This window comes from Ciona robusta, chromosome 1 (assembly GCF_009617815.1).
Source record: "Ciona robusta chromosome 1, ASM961781v2".
Classification (NCBI taxonomy): Eukaryota; Metazoa; Chordata; class Ascidiacea; order Phlebobranchia; family Cionidae; genus Ciona; species Ciona robusta.
Window position 1 is genome coordinate 1,327,997 of NC_143235.1, and position 26,057 is coordinate 1,354,053.

At 33.9% G+C, this 26,057-nt stretch overlaps 7 protein-coding genes and 2 non-coding genes across 12 annotated transcripts; 5 read left to right on the forward strand and 4 right to left on the reverse strand.

The window, feature by feature from the left end:
• Window positions 1-131: 131 nt before the first annotated feature.
• Window positions 132-2,592, reverse strand: LOC149741176 (chromobox protein homolog 1-like). The gene is made up of 4 exons (XM_089875413.1): window positions 2,372-2,592; window positions 1,573-1,691; window positions 1,117-1,273; window positions 132-666 (listed from the first exon to the last, which is right to left on the reverse strand). Exons 1-4 carry the CDS (start codon window positions 2,515-2,517, stop codon window positions 534-536), a joined length of 555 nt encoding a protein of 184 aa, XP_089731539.1. The 5' UTR covers window positions 2,518-2,592; the 3' UTR covers window positions 132-533.
• Window positions 2,593-2,952: 360 nt separating this feature from the next.
• LOC149741177 (heterogeneous nuclear ribonucleoprotein A3-like) lies at window positions 2,953-8,811 on the forward strand. Of its 3 annotated transcripts, none has more exons than XM_089875316.1 (12): window positions 2,953-3,147; window positions 3,518-3,709; window positions 4,048-4,125; window positions 4,661-4,748; window positions 5,095-5,217; window positions 5,401-5,487; window positions 5,795-5,824; window positions 6,318-6,380; window positions 6,952-7,005; window positions 7,171-7,293; window positions 7,745-7,943; window positions 8,135-8,334. In XM_089875316.1, the coding sequence occupies exons 1-11, from the start codon at window positions 3,142-3,144 to the stop codon at window positions 7,909-7,911; spliced, it is 1,011 nt and encodes a 336-aa protein (XP_089731442.1). In that variant the 5' UTR covers window positions 2,953-3,141; the 3' UTR covers window positions 7,912-7,943; window positions 8,135-8,334. The 3 variants fall into 3 exon arrangements, with proteins under 3 accessions (XP_089731442.1, XP_089731435.1, XP_089731452.1); XM_089875309.1 differs by having other exon boundaries at window positions 2,959-3,147; window positions 8,284-8,811; XM_089875326.1 differs by having other exon boundaries at window positions 2,961-3,147; window positions 7,793-7,943; window positions 8,284-8,811.
• LOC149741178 (small nucleolar RNA SNORD31) lies at window positions 5,256-5,323 on the forward strand. Its single transcript, XR_016387384.1, has one exon. It is a non-coding gene; the product is annotated as a small nucleolar RNA SNORD31 (small nucleolar RNA).
• Window positions 6,084-6,150, forward strand: LOC149741179 (small nucleolar RNA SNORD31). Its single transcript, XR_016387385.1, has one exon. It is a non-coding gene; the product is annotated as a small nucleolar RNA SNORD31 (small nucleolar RNA).
• A 1,437-nt stretch (window positions 8,812-10,248) lies between the features above and the next one.
• LOC149741180 (tetraspanin-31-like) lies at window positions 10,249-14,128 on the forward strand. The gene is made up of 7 exons (XM_089875388.1): window positions 10,249-10,443; window positions 10,658-10,736; window positions 11,525-11,613; window positions 11,864-11,944; window positions 12,342-12,461; window positions 13,123-13,284; window positions 13,517-14,128. The coding sequence occupies exons 1-7, from the start codon at window positions 10,384-10,386 to the stop codon at window positions 13,589-13,591; spliced, it is 666 nt and encodes a 221-aa protein (XP_089731514.1). The 5' UTR covers window positions 10,249-10,383; the 3' UTR covers window positions 13,592-14,128.
• Window positions 13,815-15,132, reverse strand: LOC149741181 (N-alpha-acetyltransferase 38, NatC auxiliary subunit-like). The gene is made up of 3 exons (XM_089875474.1): window positions 15,111-15,132; window positions 14,656-15,034; window positions 13,815-14,495 (listed from the first exon to the last, which is right to left on the reverse strand). The coding sequence occupies exons 2-3, from the start codon at window positions 14,913-14,915 to the stop codon at window positions 14,426-14,428; spliced, it is 330 nt and encodes a 109-aa protein (XP_089731600.1). The 5' UTR covers window positions 14,916-15,034; window positions 15,111-15,132; the 3' UTR covers window positions 13,815-14,425.
• Window positions 15,133-15,289: 157 nt separating this feature from the next.
• LOC149741182 (histone deacetylase complex subunit SAP30L-like) lies at window positions 15,290-16,746 on the forward strand. The gene is made up of 3 exons (XM_089875462.1): window positions 15,290-15,436; window positions 15,557-15,736; window positions 16,153-16,746. The coding sequence occupies exons 2-3, from the start codon at window positions 15,618-15,620 to the stop codon at window positions 16,394-16,396; spliced, it is 363 nt and encodes a 120-aa protein (XP_089731588.1). The 5' UTR covers window positions 15,290-15,436; window positions 15,557-15,617; the 3' UTR covers window positions 16,397-16,746.
• Window positions 16,747-17,003: 257 nt separating this feature from the next.
• Window positions 17,004-18,635, reverse strand: LOC149741183 (uncharacterized). Its single transcript, XM_089875450.1, has 4 exons — window positions 18,483-18,635; window positions 18,026-18,096; window positions 17,556-17,773; window positions 17,004-17,315 (listed from the first exon to the last, which is right to left on the reverse strand). The coding sequence occupies exons 2-4, from the start codon at window positions 18,062-18,064 to the stop codon at window positions 17,201-17,203; spliced, it is 372 nt and encodes a 123-aa protein (XP_089731576.1). The 5' UTR covers window positions 18,065-18,096; window positions 18,483-18,635; the 3' UTR covers window positions 17,004-17,200.
• Window positions 18,636-19,223: 588 nt separating this feature from the next.
• On the reverse strand, window positions 19,224-25,743 carry LOC149741184 (uncharacterized). 2 transcript variants are annotated; one of them, XM_089875222.1, is made up of 17 exons: window positions 25,449-25,741; window positions 24,865-24,931; window positions 24,450-24,541; window positions 24,230-24,266; window positions 24,100-24,172; window positions 23,649-23,766; window positions 23,236-23,315; window positions 22,668-22,812; window positions 22,210-22,385; window positions 21,697-21,808; window positions 21,320-21,430; window positions 20,905-21,105; window positions 20,511-20,656; window positions 20,157-20,266; window positions 19,987-20,057; window positions 19,882-19,927; window positions 19,224-19,662 (listed from the first exon to the last, which is right to left on the reverse strand). In XM_089875222.1, the coding sequence occupies exons 1-17, from the start codon at window positions 25,569-25,571 to the stop codon at window positions 19,487-19,489; spliced, it is 1,884 nt and encodes a 627-aa protein (XP_089731348.1). In that variant the 5' UTR covers window positions 25,572-25,741; the 3' UTR covers window positions 19,224-19,486. The 2 variants fall into 2 exon arrangements, with proteins under 2 accessions (XP_089731348.1, XP_089731355.1); XM_089875229.1 differs by lacking the exon at window positions 19,987-20,057 and having other exon boundaries at window positions 25,449-25,743.
• Between the last annotated feature and the right edge of the window lie 314 nt (window positions 25,744-26,057).

The window sequence follows — 26,057 nt, forward strand, 5'->3', positions numbered from 1 at the left end:
CATTTTAAAAGGATGCTTTCTATAATACATATTATTTTGCCGGACTAAAAGTAAACACAATAAAAAATATATAGAGTATCAGATAGACTATGTTATCACATACCTTTTCTTTGCCTAATGCAAAGTCTTCATCCGGTCCAACGGTTCTATTTATTTACAAGTTCACATTTATTTACAAACGGCGAACAAGAACATTAAAATCGGAAAAGAAATTCAATCTTTAACGTCAGTGTTAAATGCATGTATTTATGGTCCTATCTTAGATATGGCTTGTTTACCCAATGGTTTCAAGAACATAGTTTATACTTGTTTCTGTTATTTGCTTTTGGTTGAGTGAAACAAGGTGTTTAAACGAAATATGAAATATTTTTAAGACACAAAACATTGTGAAACAAATTACAAAAGTTCAAGCCACTGTTCGGGTGTTCTGTTAAAAACATCATACACAAGGATGTTGTGTATCCTTGTAGCCATCAAAGTTTGGCAATGATACAACATACTGTTGCCCTATACAATGTAAAAAAAAATCAAATTCAGCTCTGGTCGTCTGGGGAAGGGGTGCTTTGGTGCCAGGTAAGTCTCTCCTCGTAAAACTTGATAACAACTTGTGGACACTTCACGTTTGCCTCGGCTGAAGACACAAGGTCAGCTTCATCACTGCCGTCCCTGGAAAAGACAAGTAGAATTAGGTTATAAGTCTTACAACAAAAAAACTTGCTACAACCTCTGGCAGCAAGTTTTATGTTGTAACCTAATTTTAACCTTGGCAAGACACTTTACTCAAACCCAGTTGTCCCTATGGATTAGAGCTTTGCGTTTTCATTACGCTAGCATGTGGTGAAAATAATGGTAAACTTATACATTTCTATTATCACCCACAAAGTTACAGGCGTAGTAACTTGTAATCGGGCATGGGGCGTATAAAACAGAACTCCCTTGTTATAACTACTAGTGTAGTAGTGTTGCATCAAATATTACGTTTTTTGGACAATCAAATCAAATTTAAAACCTACAATAAGGTGAAACCAATAAACAAATAAACAATTTTATTTAGGCACTAAGTTACTAGACCATAACACCATTTTAAACAAGCAAAAATATTAGGAAAGTCCTTACCATTTCATTAGGAATGTGAGTTGGCCACCAGAATCTGTGGCTCCAATTATTTTTTCTGGTTTTAAACCCCGAGCGAAGCCTTTTGGTCGAAGCTCATCGGCTGTTTTGGATTTTTTTGTGCCCTCTTTTGTTTCGGATATTTTACGCTTTTTGTCATCTAAAAGTAAGTGTGTTATAGTATAGTCAGACACCTAACATGGGTATGTCGTACTCATGCACTGGAATAGGTTATGAAAGTAGACGCCCTATACAAATAATCTAGTTACACATAGTAATGGTAATAAACAAACTGGTGCAAATTGGGGTATAGTAATGGACAAACTGGTGATATAGCATCTATTAAGGTAATAAAATTGGTATATGCCTACAGAGCACCCCGGTTTTCTAAAACATAATCGCTTATGATTAAGTTAATACTAACGGTAGCTCGATTAATTTTCGAAGTACAAACAGCACCTTTAACTATCTCCTTTTCCTTTTCTTTGTTGTTTGTTTTTTTAATGTTGGTCGATTCGAATTGTGAAATAAGGTCCGGGCATTCCAAGTTTTCATCCGGTTCCCATGTGTTGTCAGCACTGTCAAAATAATTAAAGTAATCAAGGATACTATCATGGTGAAGTGTATAACAAAACAGTGGCATATGCAGTTAATTTTATGCAATTAAATACACCATAGCCCAAATTGTTTGTACTGAAATATGGCAGGTAATAACAATAATAACCTTAAACCTTAATAATATCAATTAACATATACAGTTGCAGTTAAAAAATGAGTAAACAATCCAAACAAATTAAACCGCTAAATTTTTTGGTGAACTTATATTAAAAAAAGTTAGTATGGAATATTTCTTTTTAGTAAGGGGTAGACTTATATTAAGCATAATTGTTGAAGTCTGATTAACACCATCATGTTCCCCCTATGCCAAAATGAATGTTCATATTATCTGTGGCAATTGTAAAAATCAATTTAAGGACCAGATTTAAGTTGTTAAAACTGTTTTGCTGAGTGGAATTCTGTGCCCGTATGTATTTCCAATATTATAACATTTAATTATATTAGTAGGAAAATATAATAAACATTGGTCTAAATAAGTAAAGATTAGGAATGTGGTGCAAAATGTAATTCTCAGGTATAACAACCTAAACGAATTGCACTGACCAATGTGCATAAGTGCATGTGCTTAAATATTTTTATTATTAAAACATATTGCAACTACCAAATTAACCAAATTTCTATAATAATAACAATAACATACTCAGAGAAACCCTTCCATTTGATGAGGTATTGTACTTTTCCTTTGTAAATCCGTTTATCGATGACTTTTTCAACTTCGTATTCTTCACCTGCTTCTTCTTCGTTTTCGATAAGTGCAACTGGTTCGTCCATTTTCTTTTTTCCCATATTAACACCAGAAAAAACAATACTGAACACTTTTATCAGTTCACTGAAAAAACAAAGCAGTTTACTTAATAGAAGCATTGAAAATGCACCGACCTAATAAGGTATTTTGTATTATGTTTTTTTATTTTTAATTTACAGCATTATATTGTACTCTTTAAAAAAACCTTCTGTTTTTAAACAAAATATTAGCCACTATGGTACAAAATTTCAAACTTGAGCGCTATAAACTATAGTAAGCAAACACAAACTAACGAAAAACCAATATTTGAAATTTAGACACACACTTTTTACAGCTGACCCTTGACCTCTTCTCCATGAATCGTGAGTTTCGCGCCTATTCTACATCCGGGGTATTGCGTTTAAAATGGACAAGTAATTTGGCTTTAAACGCATATTTTGTGAAGTTTTACCCGTGCTATAGGTTATAAAGTTTTTAATTATGTGATAACTGTTTGTTTTCTTAAAAATACTTATCAAATGTTCACAATTTTCTTGACCAAAAGCTCTACTGGACTGACTGAACCGTTGTGATATTACGACACCAAAAGCGCATGCGCCATTTTGAGATTCGGGAATTTTTCCACGCGCTTCATCTGAAGTTGGGCAAATTAAAAGTACACGAAAATGCCGGTAAGTTTGGAGTTATTTTATTGTATTTAGTCTGTTCTATGATTTGTTAACCTTTATCCAACTGTTCGGTGTGTTATTTTATCGTTCCTAAACCGTGGGGATTAAATATAGTAAGCTAGAATCGGCGTATATATGGTTCGCCCGTTGTATCACTATTAGCTATTAATTAAAATGTGGACAAAAGCAGGCTGAGAATAGTGTGATAATTTATTGCTCATGCCACGAAAAGATAAATGAGTTGCATTTATTCAAAACTGCATACTTAGCGTGCTGATTTTTTTTCTTGAGGTTTTTGCCCCTGACAAATTCCTTTAGCAACTGCCATAATCTTCAGGCTAGAGATTATGTAAGTTTATAATTCTGTGTTTAGTTCAAGGGAGCTACAGAAGAGGAGCAACTAAGGAAACTCTTTATTGGTGGAATTTCTTACGAGACCACTGATGAATCAATGAACGATTATTTCTCTAAATATGGAAAAATTGAAGACTGTGTCGTGATAAAAGACAGCTCAACTGGCCGGTCCAAGGGATTTGGTTTTGTGACCTTTGAAACAGAAGCTGAGGTGAATTAATGGAGTTTAGTTTGATTAAGGTATAACTTGTAGCGTATGGACAGTGGGACACCATACAATTTCAATAGAGAAGCTGGGGAAATGAAAATGGCTTATCGTTTTAACAACAAATGAAGGATATTTGCTTCTGTTTATATATTTATTTAAAACTGGTCCGGCAATTCATAAAGTTGTTTTAATTTTCTCAAGCTTTGTTTGAATTTCTATATTGCTAAGATTTATCCAGAACTTAAATGGAAAATATTTTCTAAAAAATCGCATACCAGTCAACACTACAATGTTCACTGCAGTATTAAACCCTTATATTAAACTATAGCTGTTAATTTTAGGCCGATGCATGCATGGATGACCGCCCACATACACTTAACAGTCGTCAGATTGATGTAAAACGGGCAGTTTCTAGAGAGGTATGTATGCTATTATCACCCACATTTTAACATACATGTAACTCGTAAGCTGGCAGAAGGTCTATGAACAGCGTTGTGTAAACGACTGTTGAAGAAGAAGATAAAGCAAGTTACATTCATTTTGAAGTACTTTTTGTACTTAAACAGTTCAACAATGATGTAGTTTACTGTTTTGCATTTCAAAAAATTTTTGAAGTGCACAAAAGGTTAATCAGCATATTATTATTTGTGGAAGCTTATTGGTTTGTAAATGATGACTTTTACCGCCCCAGTCTGATGTACTGATGACTGGTAAACTTACTGAAAATAAACCATTCTCTATCTGCATATTTTACTTTTTGTAATTTAATTTTTTAATAAAATATTCTATTTTGTGAAGGAGAATTTAGTGTTAAGAAAACCAAAAGTACTTTATTTTAAGACTAATAAATAGAATAATTAAATGTCACACCACCTACCAAATTTGAATACTCTAATTTCACCTTATTATACATAAAGAATAATAGATATTCATAACATTTTATTACGAATACAGGAATCTGTAAAACCTGGAGCACATTTCCAAGTAAAGAAAATTTTTATTGGTGGTCTTAAAGATGGCTGTGATGAAACTAATCTAAAAGGTGATAGCTCGTACTAAAAAGTCTTATGCCCTTAAAAACATTGATTTATGTATATAAACATAATTTTGTTCTGTTAATTAATGTACCTTTTGCAAACTTGACCACAAGATATTCTCATATTATGATGACTATTACCGCCCCAGTCTGACATTATCATGTTGATTGGTCTAATTCTGAATATGAGAACCAAATCTCTTACCTATAGCTTAACAACTCTACAATAAAGGTCTTATCTAGATAAAGTTCACTGTGTCATATCTTTAGTAACTAATCACTAACAGTCTGGGTTTACAACTTCACCGGTCTTCCCAAACAATAAATTTCAATTTTTACTTTTATATTCCAGAATACTTTGGTCAGTTTGGTACCATTGAAACTTTTGAACTCCCGCTTGAGAGGGACAGTGAAAAACCAAGAGGTTTCGCGTTTATAACTTTTGAAGATCATGACACTGTAGATAAACTTGTTGGTAAGTCTTATTGCTCTGCCCACACTTTACAGCAGAAACAATTTTATGATGATTTTTACCGCCCCAGTCTGATTACTCTGATGACTGGTTATGTTACTGAGAATTGTATAAACTACAAAAGTATTCTAACCATAAAATGCAATGACTTTCGGCATTATACAATAAGATACATATCTTTAACAGCAAAGCGACATCACTATGTTAATGGCGTAAGGTGCGAAGTGAAAAAGGCGCTATCGAAAGCAGAAATGGAAAAAGCAAAAACTCAAGGTATGATGTTCACTTCAGATTAGGCATTACATTACCATTCCTGCACAGTCGTATGGGCACCAGTTTACTTGAAAGGATAAACTGACTGACCACCTTATAAAACTAACTCTACCCATACAGGAGTTTTAAAAGTCACCCCAATAAAAATACCAAAACATGTGTCTTAATTATCCTCACTCGAAAAAGCTATTCGCATTTACATTGGCACAGCTTTAGCTTCGAGTTTTCCTGAATTTCTAGCTCAACATGTATCAATTCTCAATCAATGCACAAAGGTTAAACTAGTTTTTGTTTATTTATATTACAGTTGAATCAAAGAGACATTATGGTGGTGGAGGTGAGTTACATTAGATAATAGATATATGTTCAATCTTTACTCTAGTTATTTATACCATATGTCCCTGTCTTGGTTATAAACAACTAGTGAGCTTGCTTTAGTTAGAATAAACCTTGCTTAGTCTAAACTAAACTTATCTAATTAAGCGGTAAAGAACGTACTGTTTGCCAAATTGATTGTTAGCGCCTGAAGCACTTTTGTATGCAGAGCATGCCACAATAAGTTAATCGGCATATAAATATTTGTGGAAGCTTATTGGTTTATAAATGATGACTTTTACCGCCCCAGTCTGATGTACTGATGACTGGTAAACTTACTGAAATACACCAAATATTTCCGCATTTCATATTGTTACATATGAAACAGTTAAAAAAAAAATCCTTTATCGCCCAATAGGTGTTGAATATATTTCAAGTCATTGTCCCAGCTAATTTAAGCAGCTATAAACTGCAGGTTTACTTAACATATGCATTAAGTTGTTTGTTGTTTACAGGGTCAAGAAATGGTGGTGGAGGTGGAGGTTACCAGAAAGGCTCTGGAGGTTATGGTGGCAGAGGTAAATATATTAAGAAATTAATTTTATTTGTTGTATAGAGGTACTATGTAGTATGTACCATCAACAGCGTTTCAGCTTTTGTTTCCTGAAAGTAGTAACCCTTACATTCCCATTTAAATCCTAATTTTATCTGTTACACGGAATTCTCAATCTTAGCTGTTATACATCAGTAATAGAAAAATTATTTCAGCTTTGGTTAACTCTTACACCCATAATATTGTACGCAAGAAATTAAAAGTTAATCAGCATAGTAATATTTGTTAAAGCTTATTGGTTTATAAATGATGACTTTTACCGCCCCAGTCTGATGTACTGATGACTGGTAAACTTACTGAAAATAAACCACTATTTTTTTACATTTCTGATTTTAATATATAAGAGACAAATTCTATACCTGCCAAGTTGCTAACATGATTACGGGTTTTAAACCACTGTCGTTTTGCTGTCACTTCCTTATAACTATAAATACTACAGGGTTTTAATGGCTGCCGTTTTCTTATTTCCTTTTATAGCTAGTTAGTCTAACCTTAGTTACTTTATTGATATTAAAATCTTGTTATTCTCATTACAGGATATGGTGGAGGCGGTGGGGGTTATGGGGGTGGGTATGGAGATGACGGTTACGGTAAGTTTATATTCATTATACACCAAGTTTGTTTACTTGATGATGATTTTTACCGCCCCAGTCTGATAACTGATGACTGGTTAACAAACTGAAAGTCCTATTTTGCTCCCAAGGTTTTATTATAATATTCATGTTTCGCAATTTAAATGAAGTTTTTTTTTACAGGTTATGGTGGCTATGATGACTATGATGATGGTTACGGTTACGACAGCGGATATTCGAACTCAGCTTCGAACTTTGGTCCAATGAAAGGAGGTTACTCTAATCGATCGAGTGGTCCTTATGGAGGTAAGTCATAAAAATTAGAAACTGTATTTATCTTACCCCACAGTACTAATATATAAAAAAATATTAGTGCAAGGTTAATTTGCACAAGATAGATTTAACCTATGTAGGTATGCATTACTTCACACGTTGGAATTAATTATTTTGTAATTTAAACATGGCATTTAATACAGCAATTGGTGTGCCAAATCCTGACCCTTAGTGTACTATGCTGCAGAACCTCACCCACATAGAATAGAACACCTGGGCATCTAGAATACTTTCATTACCTTTAAATAAAGCCTAGGTTAACATCAATCATGTTATCTTTTAGAAATAAATTTTCACACAACTTAAAACATGATTTTGAAAGGGCATTTGGTTTCTGTATACCTTAAGTTTTGTACAAGGCTGAAGGTCTTTTATATTTTTTTCCGTGATTGGTGTAAATATTTAATTGTTTCTGTTTTTTTAGGTGGTTATGGATCTGGTGGTGGGTATGGCGGCGGCGGGGGAGGAGGAGGTGGTTATGGGTCAAGTGGGTATGGTGGTTATGGGGGCAGCGGCGGTGGTGGTGGTTATGGTGGGGGTGGTGGAGGTGGCTACAACAGTGGCTATGGTGGCTACGGAGGAAAATATTAAACCAATCAATTCACACTCTTCATGTATCATAGGTAAGTGCTTGGCTGAAGGTTTTTGACTGATTTTTTGTAGCTTTTCTGTATTAACAAATTAAAATAATCATGCGTTTTTAGTTTACTTTTTTGTACTTTTTCAGCGTTAACAAGTTTTAAAAAACAAACTTTTTTAATTGCCTTTTTTTGTTTTATTGTGTATTTGTGTTACATAACCCAGTTTCTTTCAGATACGTTCCTGCTTCGGAGGTTTGCATTAAAATTAGAATTTTTTAGGCTTAACTTCGCTGTTTAGTTTTAAGGTACAGTTTTCCGTCCCCTAATAGTTGTGTGTCCCAATTTGAGAATGTGGTGTGACCTGGCAATTATTCTTTTCCAGGTAGGGTAGGCTCGGAAGATGTAGGCATAGGTGCCTGTACATTCATACACCCCATTAAAGTAGGGAGTGTAGGCGCTCTATTTCAACCACCGATAGGGAGTGTAGGGCGATCAATCTACTCTCTCGATAGCAACTAGATCTATAGAACTGCTGGATAAATAGCTTGCATAGCTCCGAAGCAAAGTTACTGATGACTGTATATACTAGATGTTACATGATTATACATAACTGCCTATCAAGTTGTATTTGGGCCGATATAAAGCAGATATCTCTTGATGGAGTTCACAATCAGTTGGTACTTTTGTTCTTCTAATCAATCTTTCGTTTTCTAAGCGAACCCACCCATGTACATGAAGAGTGTGTGGGTTTAAAATTCTGTTTAATTTTCTGCCACAGAACGTTTCATGTTTTATATTTTAGTCTTCTTGTAAATATGTGCAGGTCCTGGTGCACTCCCCCCACTTTTAAGAATCACGTATGTCAAATGTCCGTTCTGAGTTGTGTTAATAAATCGTTTATTTTCAATCAGCCCTGTGTGTGTGTTTAAAAGCAGCTATTGTCGTAACAAGCGGTAAGTACGTATTTACTGGTGTAGCCTTTATACAATAGTTGCGTATGATTTGGTTAGGTTTTATAATTTGCAATTTCGTAGTCTGTTAAGGTTTACCTAGAGTACTAGAGTGTTTCTATGACTCTTGAGTTTTGCAAGAAATAGTTCAGAAAATATAGAATTTGCATTTTGTATGTTCACCCAGAGATAAAAGTACAGAGGTTTCTGAAAGTTCAGAAAATCTAGTAAATTGTCTCGATTTTCTGTGTAAACTGAAGTATTTACTATTTTGCTGCCTCACTCATACGATGTCTATGTCGCTACGCATTAGTGATTGGGGACAAATTACGTTACGTCACATGCCCTTCCGTTTAGCGAATGATTTATCGTCAAAGGTTTTTGTATACGTGTAAATGTTGTATGCATGTTATATCTTGAAAACAGGTATGAGCTACCACACAAAAGGTATATTAGTTACAAAATGCATGGCCGTGCATTTATTTATGCAGTATTCTAACGTTGTTACACGTGGAAGCAAATACATCATGACGTATTATATATTGTTTGAGCCAGCGCATGATCTAATGGCGCAACATGAATTGCGTGGCATCGATTGACTAAGAACATGTTGGTCGTATGGTGATGTAGTTTAGTTATATTAATGCCATGTTCTATTGTTGTAACGTAATGCTTTGTTAAACGATAGACTAAGCGAGGTGTATTCATGTAAACGGAAACTATTGTCGTATTTACTGCAGATAATCCTTTTCCAATGTAATAATATATGTTAGTCAGTGTGGAAGATTTTAATTTGATAATGTTCATCAACTAACTACTGTAGGCTATAATATGGCTAACATGATCATAAATAGACATTTAGATAAATTAAAAGTGTTGTATGTTTGATAGGTATATCAATGTAATAGTTAGGGTCTTATGTTATAGTAGGATGGGGGAAGATGGGACACCTTTTCATACTATTTTCTCGTCCCGCATGGTAGTAAATAAAAAACATTCAAAGAAATATAAAACCGTATCCTCACGATTTTAATAGACCGTTATTATTTGTTTAAAACATGGTCAGGATGTTTGGATATTAGGTACTAAAGGTGTCCCATCTCCCCCCCACACCACTATATGTTTCTAATTTGAAAGAAACCTTTATCAGTAGTCAGTGTGATAGATTTTAATTAAAGTATGTTTTACAATTTCTTTATGTTATTATAGGGTTAACACAGTCACGAATGGACTTGTATAGCGCTGACTTAAAAAGATAACTACAAAGGCTCTATATATATATACTTGACAGATATATAAATGTATAATGTTCGGTCTTATGTTTAATTCTAAAGTTTATTTTTATCTTAAATTTTATATTCATTGGGTTGTGTACTTTTATTTCAATTATTTAGTAACTCTAAATTACCTACATTGACAGGTGATAGATAGCCTATATATTTGTGTTAAGTTTTGTGCGACTTTGTAGAACTGAAGATTAAATAAATATAACTGATATTACTTCATTCCTGATTGTGAGATAAAACATCATAATGTGTGGGGGGTTTACTTGTTCAAAGAATTCACTTGGATTTTTAAATGTTGTGTTTTTGGTAAGTGGTGACCAAATGATATGTATGTTTGGTTTATTATAGGTATTATATTTTGTGGCCTAAATACCATTTCCACAATAATATAGTAGAATGAAGTAATTTTGTCAATGATGGTGATTTTTCGATCAGTTAAATAAATACAACTTTTACATTTAATTATAAAAAGTTATTTTTTAGAATGCTGATACTTGAAATAATTGATATTATCTTACAGTTGGTTGGAGTTCTTCTGATAGCAGTTGCAGCTTATGCAAAAGCTGCGGCTCAGATTACATCCTTTGAAATCTGTGGAGGTAATGATAGGAATATTATGGAATGAATTTAACTTGCTTTATCCTCGCATGGCGGGCAACGACAGTCATAACACAGGTGTTCTGTTTCATACACCTCATGTAGGGATGCACATTACAGAATAATTAGGTATTCTAGGATATCCTAGAATACTTTATTTCGAATCTAGAATTCCGAATCTAGAATTTCGAATCTTTTTATATTTATAGGAAAAAGAAATTTTACCCACAAAAGTCAGTTTATAGACCCTTTCTTAGCAGCCTTGTTGGGTCATGAGCTGTAAAATGATCAAAAATTGTACTATTGAGTAGTTTTTGCGTCATGAAACGTATAGCAGGCTATGAAAAGACGTTACGAAACGTTTACTCTCGAAAGTCCCACAAACACAAAAATATTTTTTTTCAAAATTAATAAGTTTCAAAAATTGTTACTATAGTATATGAGATGACGTGTAATGACGTCATTAAACAGAATACCGAATCCCGTAATAAGATTCGAATACAAAAGGATTCGAATCTCATGGATTCGAAATTCTGTAATGTGCATCCCTAACCTCATGGCAGCTTACAAGTTATCATGTTTGCTACTTTTATGTTTCCCATAGGCTTTGTTTGTCAAGCCATGTGTTAATACCTTGAATTAAAATTCTAAGTTCTCTGTCTATTGTTATATTAAACAACTTATAGTTTTTGGATTTGCCTTTCTGCCAAATTAACCTGCAACTTGGTAGCATAAAAGTACAACTAAAGAGTAACTTATTGAATTTGTTAATGGAAGTATTTTATTTCAGGAATAATCGCATCGGGATTATTTCTTTTTCTTATTGCACTTTTGGGATTAATTGCCACTACAAAACATCACCAAGTTTTGCTCTTTTTTGTATCCTTTGCTGTTTGTCTAAATATTTAATTTATTTTATTCAATATAATTTATTCAGATAATAGTGAAGTGGATACTCGATAGTTTGTAATTTCTTTGTAATTTTTTGAATGTTCAGTAAATGTATATTTATATATGCCATGATATTATCTTAACCATTTATAGTATTTAATTGGGTTTATATGCTGTTAGATTATAAACACTTTCCACATTTGATTTACAATATTTATCCTTAACATAATGATTCTAGTACATTGTAATCTTGTTTCTTCTTTTCATCATTCAATTCTCTGTTTCAATTGCTTGTTTAGCTCTATCAGAAATGCAAGTGGTAAGTTTAATACCTAACTTTAAATTCAACTCCAATTAAAACTATGATGTGCTAATATGACTGCTTTATAAAAGGGTAGGCCTACTTACTGTAATGAATTAGTTTGCATTTTTGGATAGTATAATTCTTCTTGATTAAATTTTAATGAAGTTAAATTGGTCTGGTCTATTATTAATTAATTGCATCCATAATTAAAATCCATTCATTTCATGGTAACCAATATAAAAAGGTTAAAAACCAGTGATCTAGCATTTCTTACATCATATTAAGTGAACTATGGACTTTTAAGTCAGGTGTACTAAGTGGCCAAAGTATTATTTGCTTATTCCTTAAGTGGTGAAACTCCATGCCTCTCTAAACAAACATGTTTGCTTAACGCGTCATCTTTGAATCTTAGACCAAAGTTTTGGGAAATGTTTGGGGAACGGCGCCTTCAAATACAAAAAATGATGCTCAAGCTTACTTTAAATGTTGTGGTTGGTTGGAAAATGATCCAACTTCACAGGATTGTATTTTAGTAAGTGATGCATCATTTATAACTAAGTAGGATTTTAGTTTTGGGACATTTGTAAACATCAATGTTCTATGTATATCAGTTCTACAGTACTTTAGATCCGTTGAACTGGAATACCAAGATATTTCCAACATGACTGCTGTTTTTGCCACCATAATATGACATGGACCATAGTTATGACATTGACATATAAAGTTGTTTAAAGCATAAAACTGGGTTGTTGAAACATACTATGCTGTCGGTGTCACCCCTGTTTTAAAAGCTGGGCGATCCTGAATGAATGAATGAATGTAACTTACTTTATCCTCGCGTGGCCGGAAAACGACAGTCGTTATAACACGGGTTTAACACCTCGTGCCAGCTTACGAGTTACCATGTATGTTACTTTGTGGGTAATTATTATTATTTTTTTTTTTTCATTTTTTATGTATGGCTGATAATTTGGACAACCCACTAGTGACCGCTGGGTTGAAGCAATTGTCGTTAAGTGTCTTGCCCAAGGACACATACGCCCACAATGGTAGCAGCGACGAGCCTTGAACCCATTACCTAATGGTTACAGGCAAGCGCGCTAACCACTACGCCACAGCGCCGCACGATCCTATATCACTATAGTTATGAACCTTAGCTAGCTAAAACATAATCTCTATTGTAAATTTCGTAGGCAAAAGCTTGCCAGGAGCTACCGACAACAACACAAATCACAACAAACCCGGCAACGAATTCAACTCCTGTTTGTACGACATGCAGCTCAATTATCCCACAGACTGTTAGTAAGGGTTTGGAGGCAACCGGGGGTATTGGTCTCTTCTTTAGTTTTATTGAGGTAGTTATATTAATATAATGTCTTATTGTCTTTTGCATATCATTTCTATTATCTGTATATGGTTGTTGTAATACTCTTTTCGTGATAAAAATTAATAGCATTATTTTAAATCATGGTAAAAGTGATAGGAATAACACATTAATGAAAAATAACAAAATTAAGTAGTGATAAATGGTTTGGGACCTTGGTTATCACATATTATAATTAATCTAAATATATACAACTTTTTCAGATGCTTGGAGTATGGTTAGCGGTTCGTTTTAGAAATCAAAAGGACCCGGCTGCAAACCCAAGTCAGTTCTTATGAAGTGGCAACTTATAACCAGAAGAAAATAAAGAGCTAACACGCCTTTCAAATGTTTTCTCTTGAACCATAAAACACAGTTGTAGTTTTTTTACACCCCTGCTCTTAGGAGACACACATTGTATCGATATATGCTGTAGTTTTAATATAAATTAGTTACATCATCAAAAGGAAATTTTTAACGTTCAATGTATACTGTTGTTTGTTGTGATAACCAGACACTGAATTCATGGTGTGCTGTTTTGTATTTTATTTATGCCCAACGTGTTAAAGCATATCAATTGAATTGGTCCTCATTGTACAATTACTGTACGAAGCAGGCAAGCGTACCTCTATGCTGATAAGTTACTGCTTTATTTAAATCCGAATATGTTACTTGTGTAGATATGTGTTTGTGTGTGGAGCAGATTGTAACCATATGCTTTTTCGCTTTTGAGTACCTGAAATTATTTCTAATTGTGCAGTAGTAGAGCGTTCTGCATGTTTGGTACATGTAAATAGTGAATCTATGCCAAGATAATATAGCATTATTGTGTTAAACTTGCTAATATTACTTAAGCATTGAATTTCGTATTCTGAATGAAAAGAAAAAAGGTATAGACTGTAAAATAATATGTGGCATTGTCAGTAATATTATGTCACTGCAAACTTTTCTCAAAAACCCGATCTTAACTGCAATTCAGCACATAAGCTCGAGGTAAGATTTTAAACTATCAATCAGGTTTCAAGGTGAAGCAATTCGAATATTTGTGTGGAGAAGGATAATATTTAAGGTTGCTACTGAAACATTGGATTTCGTATTTTGAATGGAAAGGAAATAAGGTTTGGTACCACTGCCTAAAGAAATTCCACTGCAAACACTTCATCTCTGCTGCGCTTGTTTACAGAAGCTTTGGGTATTTTCAATCTGTCAATCAGGTGTCAATGTTTAGCATTTAGAGGTATTTTATGAATGCAGAAGATGAGAAGAATATTATTTTATAAAAGTTAAAATGATTTCTTAAATATGAAACAAACACGAGAAGCCAGTAAACCTCTATTGATATAATCAATTCATGTCAACTTGCATTGAAACAATATGTTTCCCTGGCACCATTGCTAGTCCCAACATACGTGGATCTTCTTTACAATTGTCCTCGGAATAGTTTAAATATTCTTGCGCTGAACCAAGAATTACGTTCTTTGCTTGATCAGTACAAAGAAATTGTCCAACTAATGTCCTTCCATCTGACATCCCAATCTTCATGCTTTTACCAAGCCATTGCGAGATTATATCACGTGGTTTCATAGTTTCTGTAGTTTCACATTCGCTTGTATTGGCACTCATCTAGCTTCGTACACACTACCAGTACCAGCATTAAACAACCACTCTGTTGGGCACAATAGTAAGTTCCTAGTTACGCTACATTCAGCATGAAATAACCTTTATTAACACACCGGTTCAACCTGAAATAAACGGCATAGTTAAAGTCTAACAAATCACAGCAATTTATTTAGAAATAGAACCATTTTATGCTGTTACCTGCTGTTGCATTAATCACGCTGTTTGTGAGAATTCTGAGACAGTGGTTCTGCTTGACTGCATTTAATGTTTCCATTTTCTTTTCCTCAGAATGGTGTAAATTACCTAATACTTAAACTTTACATATTTTATATAAAAAAATAGTTATAATTTATAATATATATTAATTATTCCAGTAAACGTATTTTCTACGCTAAAATAACACGTTTTTAATAGAATTTCCTAGCATACGGAAACACTGAGCGTACTCATGCGTGAAGTATCAACACAGAGTGCCGAATGAAACAATACGAATTGCTTGGGAGACGATAGAACTGTCTTTATACGTAAGTTTGTGGCTTATTTGTCTTATTATAAAAACTATCTAATTACTATGTGTTTGCTTGTATCAGTTCTTTAATATTGACTATATTTCAGCTCTTATAGTATTTATTTCACACTTCTAGATCTAATTTTGAGTAAAAGGCCTATAGACGATTAAAGACAATAAGATAAGACATCCACACAATGCCAGTGGACAGCAGTGGACATGGATCAAAGAAGAGAAAAAGAAAGGACAGCACAGATAGAGAGCGTTCACATGACCCTCTGCTTGGCCTTGAACAATTACAAATGAACACATTAAGGTGTTATAACTTAACCACCAAATGTATTATACTTCTTAAAAGTATCAAAGAGCAAAACACATAACTTCATAGATGTATTGGATGTGTTGAATTTGTAACTGGATTTCAGATTCCAATCATTACCATGAATCTAATACCACTTTATATGGGTGAGGTCCTTGTTGAAAACCTGGAATTTATGCCAGGTTTGCCCCCTTTACCCCAACATCCAGGCTGCTTCCATATGTTGTTTCTATCTATAAGACCAGAGTCACTTCATTCATCCCTAAATCAAGCATGTAGTTAATTATGTCCTTAACTTTATTTCATATAATTTTAAATACTTTAACAGTAGAAATATTTCCCATCACTTGCATTAAGTTGCATGTTTTTTTTCTGTTCTGTATATTTTGGCAGTTTCAATTTTTTTTTTTTAGGCGCTACAAAAAATACTACAAACTTCAAACAAGACAAGGTTTATCCAAAGCACAGTTGGTTGAAACTGTGAACAAGCATTTCATTAGCATGCCCGTCAATGAAAAAGAAGCACTTACCTACTTTATATACATGGTAAAGACGAATAGGAATCGACTCGATAATAAAGACGCTGGAAATGTTAACAATAACAACAACAGTGATGAAAGCAGTCGTGATAGCAGAATGAAGACTGAAAATAAATGATTGTTTCTCATTTTATCCAAGATTATTGGACCCAGGTTTACTCAACACCCCAGTTTCAACTACTTTCATGCGTTCGAGGCTCTGTGGTGAATTCTTGTTGTGATGGTTTAAAATTTATATCCGATCTATATAATAAGCTCCAGTGTTTTACCGAAACAACCACAATGGTAGAAAAATTAAGCAAACTCACCCAAATTTTAAATATCTAGGCGTTGTCAATAGCAATATCTTATAATTCTCATTCCACATGCCAAACAATGCAAGAACCAAACACACTGCCAGCAGTTTTCAATACAATGAAATATCATTTTGAAACAACAGACAGGAAATGAAAAAAAAGCAGTTACCTATTTTGTATACATGGTAAAGACAAATAGGAAATTGTCTTAACAATCGACACTGGAAATGTAAACGTGGCACTGCTACACTAGATAGGTAAAACTCTTGTTTTTTTTGTGTATAGTTTTAGCCCAACATTGCAGTCAAAATTAGTTTGATTGGGCAACATCATAACTTATTACACAAGATTTTTTTCCTCAAGAGTAAGAGATGTTGTTTTTGCAAAAAAAGTAAGAAACACTTTGCGTTTCATATAAACACACCAACATTGTTTTAAACGTTTTTATTTTAGAACCCAATAATTTGAACTTGCAGAGAAGGGTAGAGTGTCAACTTTTATAAATTAAATCGCAAATTCAGTTGAACGTTGGCAACAGAATGTGAAAAGAAGTTTTGGCGATCACAAAGCACGGGTTTAACAGTAAAACATTAATATTTGAATAGTTTTGGTCGAGCTATATTCTTCTATAGAGCAAACAGGATCAGGAAAGCAACCATAAGACAGAAGAGACCCATAGCTTCAGACAACGCAAAACCAAGGATGGCGTATGTGAAAAGCTGTTGTTTCAGGGAGGGGTTTCTGTAAAACAAGGTTTGGTTTGAATATTTTTAAAAAAGATAACTAAGAGCACAACAGTAAAATGGGTTAGAGAATTTAAAAAATGTCATTTGGAGATTATTTTAATCTACTGTTCTGGCTGACATCCAAAACAGCATAATATGGTGTACATTACTGCTGGAAAGTATTTTTGATTAGTTTGTATGAATCTCCTATAGTGCCAAAAGGGATTAAAAATCCTGTGGCCACATTTTTTTATACCTTGCATATCCGATGATTAAACTGCCGAAAACCGTTCCAATACCGGCACCTGAACCTGCAACACCAACAGTGGCTGCTCCAGCCCCAATGAACTTGGCAGCGGAGTCAATATCCTTCTGTACAGCGGTGGTTTGAATAGCCCTGGTTGCGGTGTTGCTTAAAAGTTCTGGTCTAAGTGCTGCACAAGTTACTGGTCTCATCGCACGAATGGTACGGAGCTGCAAAAAAAGTCAGTTTAAATTTCCAAGAATTAGCGTTATATTAGATAAATCCGGTTATATAGTAGTTTTATTTTAGTTTCATAAATGCCTAATGGTCAATAATAGCTCCAAAGTTTCAATTTCCAAGAAATAATATTATACACTATTAAATAAATACATAGAACCATTATTTTACAATATTGAACCAGTTTTGGTCTGTAGTGAGCAAAACTTCTGAAGTTTAACTTTAATTCAATAAACCATATTTACCATTGCTGGGGAAGCAGAGATGATTCTTGCACAGTACATGTTGAATGTTTTCTGTTAATACCACGGCTATACTGTAATACAAATATAATGTTATTAGTCTTTACGTTACAAATAAACTAAACGTAACATGCGGGTTGTCGGCTTAGTTTTAGGACTCCCGACAACGGTTATTTTGCGTGCATTTTAGGTGCGGATCACACAAAAAATACATTTAATTTCTAAACGAACAACTGTATCGTATTTGGTTTATCACTCTGACCTCCTCACGCAAGTTCAGTCGGTTTCGGAAAACCGACACGCACGAAAGTTTCATGGCGCAAATGCCTAAACACTTTTGCGTGAATTGCCACGTGGTTTAACACTAAGTAGCCATTTCTGCAAGCTCCAGAAGTTAAAAACCCATTCCAGCAATCTATATATATCTAAATTTGCAGTAACTATTCTTAGAACCACTTACCAAATCACCAAAACGTAATTGTAAGTTCAACTTAACAAAACTCAGGTTAAGAGCACAGCGATTGTACAATTTACCGGCCCCCAAGGATACCGAACACTGCGCATGCGCCGAAAGCTAGTGGTTCTAGAAGCTGATTGGTTACTGAACCCGGAAGCGCCGAAAAACGTTTGCGCGTGTTGAGTTTTAAAATTCCCAGGACATCTTGTAGCGAAATATGCCGATTGCCCAATAATTTGCACTGATCACTTTTTCCATTGCAAAATATTAAAGTTATACTGAAAAGGTAGCAATACGTGTATTTTATCAGTGCATTGGTTCATGTATCTGTACTTTTTATGCATGTCATGTCGGTAAAGCGTGCGTTATGTCCTCAATAGACCAGAGATCCTCCATAGACCAGAGATGGCCTGGGCCGACTTGCCGTCGCGCAAAAGTAAACTTTTCCAACCTAGTCCACGGATACGTAATGCCTCTACTTTATGTTACCGTTATGTCAACTACGGCCCCGTGTTCGTCACTGAAAATGCATGGTCACTAAAGTACGCCAGTACGGAGTCTACGGACATGCAACGCCGGTCACAATGACTTCACGTTATAAACCATTTAAGCTATATATATATATATATATATATATATATATATATATATATATATATATATTTAAGCTATAGTCCAAGATTAATTTACATGTGTAGTTAGTGACGAAGCTACATGGCTTAGCTTAGAAAAGACTCTCTCCCGTTTAGTGCAAGATCGTTTATTTCATTCACATCATAATATAACTGCATATATCAACGTTGCAATATATAGTAGGGTGGGGGAAGTTGGGACACATTTTAACTCGATTTTCTCGTCCAATGTGGTAGTAAACAAGGAACATTCAAAGAATTATAAAACTATATGCTCAAGGCTCCCATAGACCGTTGTTAATTGTTTAAAACATGATCAGGATATTCGGATATTATGCGCCGAAGGTGTCCCATCTTCCCCCATCCCACTATATGTTAATTGGCCAATAAGTCGGGTGAGGTCCCGTAGCACATCGGCGATTCCCCTGGCTGTATGATCACAGTGGTAGGAGTGTTTAACGTCACGTGGTTTAACTGTACGTTTGTGACGTCAGCAACGTTTGTGACGTCAGCAGTGACGTGCGGAGTTGAAGGGAATGATTGCAGACGAACTGTAACAACAGAGTTATTGTTAAAGTGGTTGGCTCCAACCCAGTAGTCTTTATGGGTTGTCTATCAACCATACGAAATAAGCAAAGTTACATTCACGGTAACTCGTAAGCGGGCACGAAGTGTATGAAACAGAACACCTATGTTTGGCCTCCCACTCGAGGATAAATAAGTTACAATTATTCATTCAGTCTTATTGTTAGCAAAACACAATGTACAACCTTGTGTAGCAGGTGTCTGAAGCTCCAATAAAGAATGTCCAAGCAGCTGAAATAGATTATATTTACAAATGATCTGAATACAAATTATGAAACATTTGATTTTACCTGGGGTGAATGCACAGAATTAGAAGGATACATTTGTGAGGTTAATGGTTTCACCTCTGGCGTACTTGTGGCTAGGAATGTAACAAGTTTAAACTTGTTAAACACAAATAAAATAAATCTTAAACAATTTTAATACACAATATAAATTTACTGTTAATTCATTTACTTACATTCATTCTTTGGTACATGATTATTATGTCTACATTTCATGTGACTTTGTAATAATTGTTTCGTACGTCCTTTATAACGGCATATCTTGCAATGGAAACTTTTAGTAGCACTGTCGATGTATAACAGCATTTTAGTAATAAGTAAACCGAAAGTATTATTTGTACAAAACAAAGCGAAATAAATAAATTGACGAAAAAATTAAACTATGCATAATGGTAACCACAATACTACAACACCTATCGGGACAATTTAAAGCTTTTTCATTTTCATACCATATGTTTTAACTGTCGCAGAGATATATGGCAAAATCAATTCATGACAGTTATTACTTATATAACTATTTGCAATCTTACTTGTGACGTAGGATGTGGCGTTTATATCCTTGGTTATTCTTGGTTGAAAACGAACATTTCTCGCAGACGTATATCTTAACTGCGGGGTGATGTTCTTGCAGGTGATTTTTATAATTGTCTCGGATTTCAAAAGTTTTTCGACATATCTGTGATGTCATAAAAAAACAAATATAACCTGTCCTATATAATGATATGGTGTACATGCTATATATTAGTATAGATAACATTTGCTTTATTTTCTGCATAGTCTATAACACAAACCAGCTGGCAGCTACTAATATAATCAAAAATTTTTGTAAATTTTTTTAGTTTATAAAGATGAAAATCCAATTAAAAATACTCGCAATCACTCCTAAATTTTGTTGAATAAAAAAGACAAGGTTCTCATACATACAAGGCACATAAATGGCTGATCTTTCTCCTGGTGCGTTAAGGAATGCTTTTGTAAATTCTCTTTTAAATTAGTGATGTAACTGCAGCCGTCATACGAACATAGATATCTCATTTTATCTTCAGGAATGTGTTTTGACAGACGATGACGACGTATTGAAGCTTGACTATTTGATTTAAAATCACAAGCGTCGCATTTAAACTCCTGGGACAAATTATAATAGGGCGTTAGTATTTAAGTGCAGATGTATCAAAATACATCTGCAATTGAACCTATCCATATTATTCCATGCAAACAAGTATTTCTTCCAGTAAGTGTTGAGGTTATGAAATAACTGTTACCTAAATAGAAGCTCCCATTGTCATAGCTCACCCATATAGAATACCAGTCCGTGCATACGTTTTACCCAATAGTTTACCTGCATATGATACATAGCTCTATGCACGTCCCACTCATTTTGATTTGTTGTAACAAAACTACATGAACGGCAAACCAAGTCACCGGGTTTCTTATGTTTTGTTAACTCATGCTGAAATAAAATAAAATTATCTGGTATTTGAATATGATTAACACTTAGCAGTCAATGTTTTATTTACCTCACAGTTGTGTTCTCCAAACTAATATGAAAATATAATCAGACAGAGAAAATATACCTACATATTTCTACTTTATATGCCTTTAACCTTTTGGAGAACAGCACAAGTCATCAAAAAGCCCTGCCAGAGCCTCATTATTCATATGAATTTGATTTTACAGCATTCTTATAAAAAACGCTATTTAGAAAATAGCACAGACCTGCTTCCTGTTTTTATGGTCTTTAGTTCTAAAGTTACACCCATCATAACGACAAGCGTAAGGTTGAGCTCCTGTATGAACATTCATGTGTTTCCGTAAGTGGTGGCTCAATCTGTAGTAGGAAGTTGGTTTTGCAATGAAGTAATGTTTCACAGTATTCTTACATGTTAAAGAGTGGAAACAAGTTTTATGTTTGTATTTATTCTTGCAAACAGTGGCAATGACAGTCGTTATATCATGAGTGTTCTTTTTTACTAACCTTGTGCCTACTTGTAAGTTACCATATATTTACCTTTTAGATTTTTTTTAATGTAGGCTATGTCCTAGTCCTCAGGCTAACCACTTTGCCAAGACACCAACATTTTAAATTTTACCACTATTACCTGTACTTAAAGACCTAATTCAGGACATAGATTTATCCCAAATTGGCAAGTTACTAGGGCAACCAGGTAACATGGGATTTAGATGACTTTACTTGCTCTAGTACATAATAAAAGTGATGACCACACTTACTTTGCTACATAATTACATTGCTGGCAGAAGAAATGTTTAGAACCAGGATGTGCAACACTACAGTGTGTGTTCAAATCCTCCTTTGTCTTATACTGTGGATTCCCCACTGAAGCCACGCAATACTTGCAAGTGAAACCATTCTCATGTCGTAGTTTGATGTGGTCTAATAAATCTCGCTGTGACAATAAATTGCCTTACTTGAATATATATAGTAAGGTGGGGGAAGATGGGACACCTTTGGCACATAATATCCAAATATTATGATCGTGTTTTAAACAATTAACAAAGTCGTGATGATACAGTTTTATAATTCTTTGAATGTTCTTTGTGTACTACCAAATAGAAAAAAAATAAATGAGAAGGTGACCCATCCCCCCACCTTAGATATGCATATATACATAACTAGGGAAAACAGAACTGATTTCAAGTCTAGTGTTTCCATTTTGGTTTTGCATTACCTGATTATCTGAGGTATATGGACAGAACTGGCAACACTGGTGATTGGAATGCTTAGATAACTGATGTTGAAGTAAAATATATTTAGACGCTGCATGGAAACCACATTCATCACATAAGTGCTCGCCACCCATATGTGTGTATCTCCTGTGGAAAAATTTTTTATCTATTTTTATAGCCCTCCATATGTGGCCCATATGTGGCCCATATGTGTGTAACTCCTGTGGAAAAAGATTTTATCTATTTTTTAATAACTGTGATGAATTCTACAAATCTGGCCCCGATCTAGTGCTCATAAATATGGACTACAAAAAGAGACTGATGACGCCATTTTAAATGAAATATATACAGAATACAATATGTATTTGGTAGGACTTGCTGCAATTTTTAACTTAAGATTGATGTCATTAAACGGGTGGTCTGGCAACTCCACATTCAAACAAAGTTGATAGTATATATATTACATGCACTACTTCTACTTGTAAAAATTATGAACTCTTAGTGATGTTGGCGACTTCGTGCATTTTGGGTTACACTGATTTAGGGAAATGCACTGACAACTGACCTTACCTATGACTATAAAGTGTAAAAGAACTTGCGAAGGTTTCTCCACATTCATTACAAGGGTTGGTGGAAGGATGGTTGTGAATCTGTAAAAGCAATCGAGTTTATTAATAACCGAACCAATATAAAGCTTAAGCACATAAGTAAAGTATTGCTGTAGTAAGCCTTTAAACATAACCAAAGACTATGAATAAACTGGCCTTGCAAAAATTTAATAAATGAATGACTTTATTTTGCTCTTTGGTCACAGTAAAGAAGATCGGAAAACATACAATTGCATAAAGACGAGAAATACTGGTAAATGACAGTCGTTACAACACAAATATGATTCCTAGAACAACATACTGGTAAACAGCAGATATTTTTAGGTAAAATCGTATTATAGTAAAAAAATAATTCGGTTCCCTCCCACCCATTACCTCCATGTGTATTTTCACTTGGGTCCAATTTTTGTTTTCATAATCGCACATCACACATTTAAACTTGTCGCCATAATGTGAATCAGTGTGTATTGTTAGGTCCTCTTCTGATTTAAATCTGCAATGTTAGAATACAGCTATAATGTGTAAAAACGTGGTGTATATAATTTATCAAATAAATGAAATATTTATGAAACACCACAAAGTAACATATATGGTAACTCACAAGCAAGCACGAGGTGTATGAAACAGAACACCCGTGTTATAACTATACTGTTTGCAACTTTTTTTCTGATTTAAACCTGCAATGTTAGTGTACTCATACAGTACAGGTGTACAGCTATAATACATAATAGGTATACAAAGCGCAAGGATAAAGCAAGTTACATACATTCAAACATTGTATGCATAATATGTTGTTTAAGCATTATACATATAGATTTCAACCTACTTTCTTTTACAAACTTGGCATTGCATTGAGTCAGAAAACTTCAAATTATCAGAAGCAAGCTCAGTACATGAATCTGTAGTTAAACATTTGTTGTATTAAATAAAACTATTTAATAATTCAGAATTCATACCTGTTTTAGAACATTGCTGCTTTTCCAATGAGGTAATCTGAGGAAAAAAATAGATTGTTTTAATTGAATAAAATACTAACATTGCCTATGAATGTTAAATTTTGTTAAATTTTCTATAAAACAGTCAAAAAATATTTTGTAGGAAACAGTTGCTGCAAAAGATCTAATTTTATGGTCATTACCATAATGTGTCACTTTAAACATTAATATACACACAGACCTCAGCACTGGTGTTTTGTTGAGTTTTGCTTGTTTTCTGGTCGTAATATACAAAGTCTTCATTCTTCGTTTTACATTTTCTCTTTAAATTCCCTATAGATTATTGTAAGTGTAAAATGGATAAGCAAAGTACTAACAAAAAATTTTTTTGAGTCTTAAGTATCAAAAACAGAACCTGCCATATATGCTAGGATTAATGATAATGAAATTTATTTTATGGATCAAAATGCTTACACTTAAAAGTAATAACTATTAGAACTATGTATAACTGTTAATTGGCAATAAAATTAAAAAAGCATCTACAAATATTATTTATAACATCGTCTAATACAATAATTATATGATTTTTTTACTGATAATCATTTGGGAATGTACTTTATATAATCGATTATAACAAAACAGCAATGACAGTAAACCTCTTTGATTTGATACATGGTTCTCCTCTTTCACTTTGGCTGTGGATTCTGTGTTCGCTGTCTGGACCTTTAAAAATATATAACCTATTGTCTATTTTAAGGTTTTACAGCTTAAAATCAAACATACAATAATAACTGGGTACTAGTGAGGTATTCTATACACTGTGTAGGACAGCGGTTCCCAAACTTTTCTAAAAATTTTTCCTGGTGGGTCCTTTGCAATTATTTTGGTATTTCGCAGCACTATTAAAATCAAAGAACATTAGCTAACTAAAGACTAATATAAAGCAAGCATTTCAACCTATATTATCGAATCATCATTATTGCTGTACATTGTGGACCCTCTAAAATTGTTGTAGGGAACCCAGATTTGGGAACCACTGGTATAGACTACAATACAGTGTTATGTTACTGATTAGGCAAGTGGCTTGAGGTTAGTGGTTAAGAGATAGGGTTAGGCAGTTAGATAACATAGAATTCTTCACCACCACCTACAATTTCACTATATTAAAACGCCTTTCAAAACTGGACGATAAACATTGTTAAACACAATACAAAAATACAAGTTGCATCAAGGGAAACACCTTTTCATTGTGTTCCGTTTTAATGTGTTGTTTAATGTCGTCTTCCACTTGGCCACCATAACCACATAGTTTACAAGTAAACGAAATTTGAATTAATTCTTGTATACTTTCGTTACACTCCATTCGTGTTTGTTTATAAATAAATTACACGACGAACCCAAATATCTGACTGTATTGGTTTTCTGCCATTTCTATCCTGTGTAGTTTTTAAAAGTTCGTAATTACGTTTTAAAGCAAGCAGTAGTATTTAAAATTAGTACTCTACAAACTAATGTCAATGTAAAAATTACTTTTTTATCTGTAAAGCACTTTTAAATTAGTGTAAACACACGGCGGACAGTAATTATATACGCCCAAAGTCCACTTTGATTACGCCTACTATTTATCTCTTTCTCTTTCTTTCTCTCTCGTATTGGGATACTCTGTATGCATTATGTAATGATCAATCATAACTCAGCAATACAATATACTTCACTTAAAACTTGTTTTATCATCACTTTTGCTAAAGATTGTCCAGTAAAGTTGCTATTGTATAAGGTAGTTCTGTGTATTTCAGTCAGAACGTACCATCGCGGATTTCCTCATTCCTCCACGAATAGAGCGTACTAG

Coding starts and splice junctions, on each gene's coding strand:
- LOC149741176 (XM_089875413.1), bottom strand. CDS start 2,517: ATGGGAAAAAAGAAAATGGACGAACCAGTTGCACTTATCGAAAACGAA. Junction 1,274..1,572: donor GGAAAAGGAGATAGTTAAAG/GTGCTGTTTGTA, acceptor ACTTACTTTTAG/ATGACAAAAAGCGTAAAATA. Junction 667..1,116: donor CTCACATTCCTAATGAAATG/GTAAGGACTTTC, acceptor TGTCTTTTCCAG/GGACGGCAGTGATGAAGCTG.
- LOC149741177 (XM_089875316.1), top strand. Junction 3,710..4,047: donor CCTTTGAAACAGAAGCTGAG/GTGAATTAATGG, acceptor TGTTAATTTTAG/GCCGATGCATGCATGGATGA. Junction 5,218..5,400: donor CACTGTAGATAAACTTGTTG/GTAAGTCTTATT, acceptor TATCTTTAACAG/CAAAGCGACATCACTATGTT.
- LOC149741180 (XM_089875388.1), top strand. CDS start 10,384: ATGTGTGGGGGGTTTACTTGTTCAAAGAATTCACTTGGATTTTTAAAT. Junction 10,444..10,657: donor TTTTAAATGTTGTGTTTTTG/GTAAGTGGTGAC, acceptor ATTATCTTACAG/TTGGTTGGAGTTCTTCTGAT. Junction 11,945..12,341: donor CTCTATCAGAAATGCAAGTG/GTAAGTTTAATA, acceptor TTTGAATCTTAG/ACCAAAGTTTTGGGAAATGT.
- LOC149741181 (XM_089875474.1), bottom strand. CDS start 14,915: ATGAGTGCCAATACAAGCGAATGTGAAACTACAGAAACTATGAAACCA. Junction 14,496..14,655: donor GGGAAACATATTGTTTCAAT/GCAAGTTGACAT, acceptor CCTGATTGACAG/ATTGAAAATACCCAAAGCTT.
- LOC149741182 (XM_089875462.1), top strand. CDS start 15,618: ATGCCAGTGGACAGCAGTGGACATGGATCAAAGAAGAGAAAAAGAAAG. Junction 15,737..16,152: donor TTACAAATGAACACATTAAG/GTGTTATAACTT, acceptor TTTTTTTTTTAG/GCGCTACAAAAAATACTACA.
- LOC149741183 (XM_089875450.1), bottom strand. CDS start 18,064: ATGTACTGTGCAAGAATCATCTCTGCTTCCCCAGCAATG. Junction 17,774..18,025: donor TCTCTGCTTCCCCAGCAATG/GTAAATATGGTT, acceptor CTTTTTTTGCAG/CTCCGTACCATTCGTGCGAT. Junction 17,316..17,555: donor TTAATCATCGGATATGCAAG/GTATAAAAAAAT, acceptor CTTGTTTTACAG/AAACCCCTCCCTGAAACAAC.
- LOC149741184 (XM_089875222.1), bottom strand. CDS start 25,571: ATGGAGTGTAACGAAAGTATACAAGAATTAATTCAAATTTCGTTTACT. Junction 21,431..21,696: donor ACCATAAAAACAGGAAGCAG/GTCTGTGCTATT, acceptor ATTTTATTTCAG/CATGAGTTAACAAAACATAA. Junction 20,267..20,510: donor CGCCACATCCTACGTCACAA/GTAAGATTGCAA, acceptor ATACATCGACAG/TGCTACTAAAAGTTTCCATT.